Below are 8,280 nucleotides of genomic sequence, written 5' to 3'. Positions count from 1 at the left end.
TGCTGCATGTACAGTCGCAGTGAGCGTTGTACTTGTCATTCTGATTGTTGCTGTTGTTGTTCTGGCAGGTGAGTGGCTGATCCCAGTGTCTGTATGTTCCATTTACATTGAGCTGGCCACGCCGCTTGGGGCTGTGAAAAATGCCATGCCCAGAGCACCACAGTTAGGTCAACCCAACCCCTGGTGTAGACACGGCTGGATCGACAGAAGGGTCCTTCCATCGACCTAGCTACCGCCTCTCGGAGAGGTGGATTAACTACCGCGATGTTAAAAACCCTTCTGTTGATGTAGGAAGTTTCTATGCTCCGGCACTACTGTGGAATGGCTGCAGCAGCGTAGCAGTGCCATTGTTGTGCAGACATACCCAGAGTCACGGGCTGTCTCCTCTCAGGCATCAGCCATGGGGGCCAGGAACACATCTTCAGAATCTCCCTCCTGCTCCCTTCTTGAGCCTTGTATGCGATGACAAAACTGGCCCTTTAAATTGTCTTCCTGGGTAAGTGTGTATCATTGTAACGAAAGGGATAAACGTCAGTTCCTGAGATAATACAAACAGGAAAGGAATTTCTCCTCCAAAGAGCGTACAGTCTCGGGGATGTCTACCCAACGGATACTACACTGTGCCTATGCTGGCATAACACCATAGTATAGACCCAGCCTACGCTGACAAAGATTTTTCTGTTGAGCAATTGGACCTATGTCAACACCAGCCTGAGCATGGGACAAACCACAGGTCATGCCCCCAAAATCATGAGATCGGCTTCGAAATCATGTGACTTTAAAAAATAAATTTGGGTTCCGACATCTGCGCTGCAGTTTATAGCCCTGCAGGCCGAGCCCTGTGAGCCCAAGTCAGCTGACATGGGCCAGCCGCGGGAGTTTTATTGCAGTGTAGATGTACCCTAAACTGTAGCTCCCAGAGTATGTCTACACTGCACTGACAAGGAACAGCGACGACTAAAGGCCTGTTACCTTGATTCTGGGTTTGACCCGGACTCTAGAATCTCCCCTCTAGAATCTTACAGTGACACCTAGTGGCTGGCTAGAGTAATCCCAGGGGTGAATGTGCTGGAGATAACTCACAAAGTGGATTTTGATAGAGAAAGCTGCTAGGTGTGTGTCCCATTTCTAGCCTGCAGGGAGCAGTGGGCCAGGCTCAGCTTTCCTGTTTAACAGTGGGTGTTTGACTGTGATGTAGGATTTTGGTTTCTAGCTGCCATATCCCCCAGATCTCCTTTTCCACCTTCCCACTCTCAGGGGAGCGGCCAGATTTTTCAGGACTGTGGACCCCAGATGAATTCATCACACAATTCTGCCCTGTTCTTTGCACACTGAATGAGGCAGGGGTCCTGTGGAAAAACATAACAGGTGACCACATAAAGATACGTATCAGAGGGGTAGCCATGTTAGTCTGGATCTGTAAAAAGCAACAGAGGATCCTGTGGCACCTTTAAGACTAACAGATGTATTGGAGCATAAATACATCTGTTAGTCTTAAAGGTGCCACAGGACCCTCTGTCACATAAAGATAGTATCATAACTAGGGCCCTGCCAAATTCACGGTTGTGAAAAACACATCATGGACTGTGAAATCTGTTTTTTTGTGTACTTTTACTCTATGCTATAAAAGTACTTTATACTATATGGTAAAAGTATACAGAAGTACACAGCGTTTCTCAAACTGGGGGTCCCGACCCAAAATGAGGTTGCAAGCCTATTGTGTGTGGGGGTGGGGGGTGTCACGGAATTGCCGCCCTTACTTCTGTGCTGCTGCTGGTGGCAGCGCTGCCTTCAGAGCTGGGCACCTGGGCAGCAGCCGCTGCTCTCTGGCCACCCAGCTCTGAAGGCAGCGCAGAAGTGAGGGTGGCAATACCATAACCTCCCTACAATAGCCTTGTGAACCCCTTTTGCGTCAGGACCCCCAGTTTGTGAAACGCTGAGTCTTAAGGGCTTTACGAGTTTATATTTTGCCATTTTTAAATACATATTCATGTTTTGTTGCAACACCGTGAAATGTAAGATTTAAATATCTGAAACCGTGAAATTCAAGATTTTTAAAATGCCGTGACCATGAAATTTAGGGAAATGAATTGTGAATTTGGTAGGGCCCTAATCATAACTGATGCACATAAAAAGGAAGGAGCAGGAAACCAGGGTTAAGGTTGCACTTTGGAGCCTTTCCTCATTTCCATCTGGTGGGTATTTGCATTTGGGGGAGCAGGGGAGGGAAAGGATGGGCTCTTACCCTTATGTTGCTCTCTCAATTTCAGTGCAGTTACTTAAAGCACAGCCCCAGTTCATGGCCTGGTGCCCAGACGGCTGGGTCGGATACCGAGGGAAATGCTACTATTTCTCCGAGGCTGAAGAGAACTGGAACAACAGCCAGAGCAACTGCTCTACACTTGGCGCTTCCCTGGCTGTGATTGACAGCAAGCAGGACCTGGTGAGAAGGAAAACAGACCCATTCTGGGGGCGATGGGCTATGCTAGAGTTATGGTCAAGGTCTTCAAGGCGCTCCGTGGCCTAGGCCCAGGGTATCTAAAAGAGCCGAAAGCTCCAGGATGAAGACCTTGGTTGACATCTCTGCTTCTCTCGCACCATTTAAGGGCAAAGCTTCTCAGTGAGGGAGATGCAGCTTCCTTGGTGGCTGGTCCTAGTTTGGGGAATGGACTCCCCCAGGAACTAAGGACCGTCCAGAACCTCACCACCTTCTGCTCCGAGAGCGAGGTTCACTTCTTTGAGCTGTCTTCTTGGATATCCGTGTAACTCACTGGTGAGCGTGTCACTGGTTACACTCTGTGCTCGTCCACAGAGGATCTGTGCTGACTGGAGAGGGTTGCTCCGTTAGCTCCAGCTGGCGTGACTTGGGCTTTTTCATTATGGAGGTTCCCAGTGTGTCAGCCAAGATGGCCGCCTTCACATAAACACGTAGCGTGTGCACTTCAAATAACAAAACCCTACCAAAACAAACCACTCCACTACACACACACGACTCTCCCCCTTGGGAGAGAGAACGAATCACATGTAACGTGTTAATTGGATCACTTAATTTATGAGTGTAAGATGCTCAAGTACAAGGGGGATGGGGTAAGACTCCACGTAGGATAGTGTAGGCCAGGGCCGGCTCTAACTTTTTTGCTGCCCGAAGCGCAAATAAATAAATAACTAAATAACTAAAAGACCGCCGCCCCGCCGAACCAAAAGACCGCCACCCCCCCGAGTGCCGCCCCGCCGAACCAAAAACAACCGCCCCAGCGCTGCCCTGCCGTAACAGCCCCCCAAGCTCTGCCAAACCAAAAACAAAAACAACCTCCCCCAGTGCCGCCCCGCCGAAACAAAAACAACCCTCCCCAGCACCGCCTTGCCGAACCAAAAACAAAAACAACCTCCCCCCCCCCGAGCGTCACCCCGCCGAAACAAAACAAACAAACAAAAAAACCCGAGCGCCGCCCCACCACCCCAAGATTGGCCGCCCCTTACAAGGTGCTGCCCCAAATACATGCTTGGTTGGCTGGTGTCTGGAGCCGGCCCTGGTGTAGGCACACGAGATGATGCATATTGTTAAAATTGCCTAAGCCACTGGTCCCCAAACTGTGGGGAGTCGCCTCCCCTAGGGAGACGCAGAGGAACGTTCGGCGGGGGGCATATGGCGGGGCCTGAGCCAGCCCCCAGAGGGGACAGGGAGGGAGCCTCAGCCACAGCCTAGCTCTGGCTCCAGCCACAGCTCCGCCCCTCAGCCGCAGCTCCGCCTCCCCATCCCCAGCCTCAGGGCCACCCCAGCCCAGCTCTGTCCTCAGCTGCAGCTCTGCCCCGCCCACCCCACCCCCCCAGCTCCAGCCACAGCTCCGTCCTGCCCCCAGCTCCAGTGCCAGATGCAGCTCTGCCCTCAGCCTAGCTCTGCCCTCATTCCCTCTCCGCCCCCAGGCCAGCTCCACCCCCAGCCCAGCTTCGGTCCCAGCTGCAGCTCCACCCCTCCCCCAGCTCTGCCTCTAGCCCCAGCTTCTCCCCCATCCCCAGCTCCGCCTTCCGCTCAAGCTCCTCTTCCGACCGATTCCGTTACTGGTAAGTAGGGACACGACAGGAAACGTTTGGGCACCACTGGTCTGAGCATTTCCATTTTTCAGTTGCTTATAACTGCCCCCGGGTTTTCCTTTTGTGGGACGGGACGGACGACTTGTCTGAACTTTACTCTCTCAAGGGGAGGCTTTTTTCCTGAAAGTTTCAGCAAATCCACTTGATTATTTCTCTCGTGGTGGCACCTAGGAACTCCAGCCCAGAAGTTTTCAGTGAATTTACAAGTCACCAAAACTTGCCCAGCTCTAACTGGAAACAAGTCAAAGCTCCCAAGTGCCACCTTAACTCTGGTTTTCCTTCTCCTTCCTTTTGGTGTGGATCAGTTATGATCCAATCTTTAGTTATGTGGCCCCCTGCTGTGTTTTCCCACGGGACCCCTGCCTCATTCAGTGCCCAAAGAATGGGGCAGGGCTGTGTGATGAATTCTTCTGGGGTCCGCAGCTTCCTGCCACGTTCGCTGTACTGGTTGTATGGGGCGCCGTGACTGAGGTGGGGCTGAAGGGATGGTCTGAGGTTAAGCCACTAAAGTGGAACCCAGGAGCTGTAGTTTCAGTTCCACACTTTGCTTTAACTAACTCAGGAACATTTCTGTATAACGTGACTCTGTCCTGCCTGGAGCCCTGTGAGCAGCGCGTGTGGAATCAAACTCTTTCCTTTTTCTATGTTACAGGATTTCATGATGCGATACAAAGGCATCTCCGAGCACTGGATTGGCCTCTGGAGAGAGCAGGAGAGACAGCCCTGGAAATGGGTGAATGGCTCTGATTTCAACAGCTCGTGAGTCCTTTTTCTGTCTAAGTTCTGAACACTAGGTTGTGGGGCTGAATTCAGATGGAGCCAACGTTCACCATGTAAACCCCGAAATACTGGCGGGGAGTGAGGGAAATCTGTATTGTCTCCGGGATTTGGGGCTCACTCCCACTGCTGAGACATGGATCAAGCGAAGCAAGGGATGCTGCGCTGCTAGGGTGATGGTAACACTCGGGTTGTTGAGAACTTTTCATTGAAACTGTTTATTGGTGGAAAATTGGGGTTTTGATAAGATTTTTTCATAAAATGTCTTTTCATGGAAAAATGTGACTTTTTTTAATCAAACCGTCCCCTCCTCCCCCCCACCCCCAAAAAAAACCCACAACGACCAAAAACTGAAATATTTCAGCCCAAAATGCTGCCCCTATACCTCATGGGAGTTGTTGTTTGGTTTCCTCATATTCCCAATCTCCCCCTTTATGGGCTGAGCTCCCCAACTGGTCAACTACTCCCATGGTGCAGCATGGCCAAGGGACTCCATGATGCACCACCTCCCCTCACCAAGAGAGATCAGGGGCACCATGGGAGATGTAGTTTGGACATGGAACTCGGCCTATAGCAAAGAATGGGAGTATGAGGCAGTTGCACTGCATCTCCCATGATGTATTGCCTCCTCTTGACCAGTAGTGCGACCATGGTGCACTCTGGGAGATGTAGTCTGAATGGGGAACCTGGTCTCTAGAGGAAAAGGGGAGCACGAGGCACCTGAACTACAGCTCCTATGAGGCACCATGGCAGCTTTTCCAAATTGAAATATTTTAAGTTGTGATTTTGGGGGGGGGGGGGGGGGAGGAGTCAAACTTGTCTGGGCCGAATCCACCCACCTCATCTCCTCCGACTCAGACTCCAGTCCCTGGGGAGCTGCAGGCCCGATGCCTTTGGGGAGTCGGAGGCTGGAGAAAAGGGGTGATACCTGGTCCGGGGCTGAACGTTTGACACCCATGTCTTAGACTGAGACAACGTCAAAAAGAGGGAACAGAGTTTGCATGTGTGTCAGCGGCCACATGTCTCCACAGACAGCGGAGTCCTTTGAGATTCAAGGGAAAGCAAAAGGCACCACAGTGAGTCAGTTCCACCACAGCTAACAGACTTCACGGTTTGAGTTATTCACACAACAGCAACCGTCAGTATGAAAGGGGCCGCAGAGAAACCCTCGTGAGTGGAGACTGACTCCCCTGCTCACTGCCACCCGGGGCCACCTTCAGGAATTGGGTTCCTCAGTGCAGCCTGGCTAGGTCAGGTCCTACATGAGCCTGTCACATACCCTGGAGCACAGGAAGGCCCAGGCTGGTTCTGACCCAAGGTCCATCTAGACCCATCTCCTGTCTTTGCCAGTGGCTAGCGCCAGCTGCCCCAGAGGAAGGTGTAAGATCTAGAGCTGTCGGAATGAGCGATTTTGCCGTTCGCTGGCTGAACTGAAAATTGGGAGCAGAAGAACCTGGCTCAACCAGAAATGAAACATTTTCAGTTTTCTGGGCAAAACAAAGAGCCAAAGTTTTTACTTTCATGTCAAATGAATTTTCTTTTGTTCAACCCGAAATGAAATGTTTCCTTTCAGTTTCAGGCATTTTTAAACTGCTTTTTTTTAATTAAAAGCAAAGGAAATTTGGAAGCACCAGGCACAAACCCAATGGTGGTGTCTGTCCTCCATCCCCTGACCCCTGTACTCTATAGCCCTAACCAGGGCTATACTCAACCTGGGTCTCCTGTATCCCAAATCAAGTCCTCGCCCTGTCTGATTCGGAGTAGGGACTTGAACCTGTGCTTTCCTCATCCCAGATAAGTAGGCTGATGACCGGGCTATCGGTTTTACCACTCCCTCTTTCTCCAGTTTTGTGAAGGACACCCACGTCCCCTTGTCAATCTAGCCTGAAGAAAAAATTAATTTAGGCCCAAATGTTTCAGGCGACTTAAAATTGCATTTTTCGGTGACTAAACTCTTCATCTGAAACACGTCACCTGGCTCTAGCTAGAAAATCCTTCCCTCATACACCTGCAATAGTAGAGGTGGGCTCATTTGGCCCCCCTCACACAAGAGGGAGAGATACAGTGATCCAGACTGGAAGTGTTAGATCAGCAGTTCCCAAACTGGGGGTTGCGCCGTCAGCAGATGGGGTGGCAGTGACCCCTAGTGTGCAGAGGGTGCCACTTTGCTCCACCCGGCACCACCTCGCCTGTACGGTTCCTGTGAGGGCACCGTGCGCAGAGGACTCCATTTTGCTCTACAAAGTAGCATCCTCCACACGGCATGACTTTGCATGACCTAGGCACAGGGCCGGCTCCAGGGTTTTGGCCACCCCAAGCAGCCAAAAAAAAAACAAAAAAAACCGCGATTGCAATTGTGATCTGCGGCAGCAATTCAGCAGGAGGTCCTTCGCTCCAAGCAGGAGTGAGGGACCGTCTGCCGAATTGCCGCCGAACAGCTGGACGTGCCGCCCCTCTCCGAAGTGGCCGCCCCAAGCACCTGCTTGGTAAGCTGCTGCCTGGAGCCGGCCCTGCTAGGCATGAGGGCACGTTGTGGGGCGGATGCCATTTTGTAGAGCAAAATGGCGTCCTCTGTGCGGCATGACTCTGCACAAAATGGTGCACAGGAGACCACTCTCTGCCATAGATGCCGACTTACTTAGATCCCGGGGGTGCTCGACCACTGCTCTGCCCCAGGCCCTGACCCTCTCCTCTCCTGCCTCCAACCCTCCCCGCCCACACCTCTTCCTGCCCCTGCTCTGCCCCAGGCCCTGCCCCCGCACACCCTTTGCTCCTCCCCCCAGCCCACCTCTTCCTGCCCTGCCCCATTCCAGCCCCTCCCCTGCCTCTTCCTGCCACTGCTCTTCCCCCTCCCTCCAGTGCATCCTGCATGCTGCTGAACAGCTGATCCGTGGTGGGTGGGAGGTGCTGGAGCTGATCCACGGGGCCACCGACGGGCAGGAGGCGCTGCGGGGGAGAGCAAGGTGCTGATCTGCAGATGGCTGGTGGGTGCTCAGCCCCCACCAGCCATTTTTTTTTTCCCCCCATGTGTGCTCCAGAGCACCCTTCGAGTCATTGCCTATGCGCTGGGTCGAGGACGCCATTTTGCTCTACAAAATGGCGTCCTCCATGTTGCCTGGGGTCCTGGGAGGAAATAATTCATTAACATGGGGTCATGCTGGCAAAGAGTTTGGGAGCCCCTGCGTCAGGCGCATTCTCCCACTGGCAGTAACAGGACAGGCCCAGCTGCTGGCTGACGATGGCTTCATTCTCTCTCGTTGCAGGTTCCCGATAGGAGGAGGAGGTAACTGCGTGTACCTGAATGACAACGGCGTCAGCGCTTCAAGGTGCATCACCAAGAGAAACTGGGTCTGCAGCAAACCTGATGCGTATACAAGCCAGAAAAACACGACGCAGAGGATAAGGAGCTGA

At 52.5% G+C, this 8,280-nt stretch overlaps 1 protein-coding gene across 1 annotated transcript; it reads left to right on the top strand.

Moving 5' to 3' along the window:
• Window positions 1-7: 7 nt before the first annotated feature.
• LOC113408023 (C-type lectin domain family 2 member D-like) lies at window positions 8-8,280 on the top strand (the record flags this gene model as incomplete). Its single annotated transcript, XM_026659680.1, has 4 exons — window positions 8-68; window positions 2,271-2,443; window positions 4,745-4,851; window positions 8,133-8,280. Coding segments are annotated over 4 exons (489 nt in total), but the record flags the coding sequence as incomplete, so codon positions are not given.

This window comes from Terrapene carolina, unplaced genomic scaffold, assembly GCF_002925995.2.
Source record: "Terrapene carolina triunguis isolate 2854851 unplaced genomic scaffold, T_m_triunguis-2.0 Scaffold651, whole genome shotgun sequence".
NCBI lineage: Eukaryota > Metazoa > Chordata > Testudines > Emydidae > Terrapene > Terrapene triunguis.
Note: the sequence above shows the minus strand (reverse complement) of the source record. Positions and strands in the feature narration are given on the sequence as shown.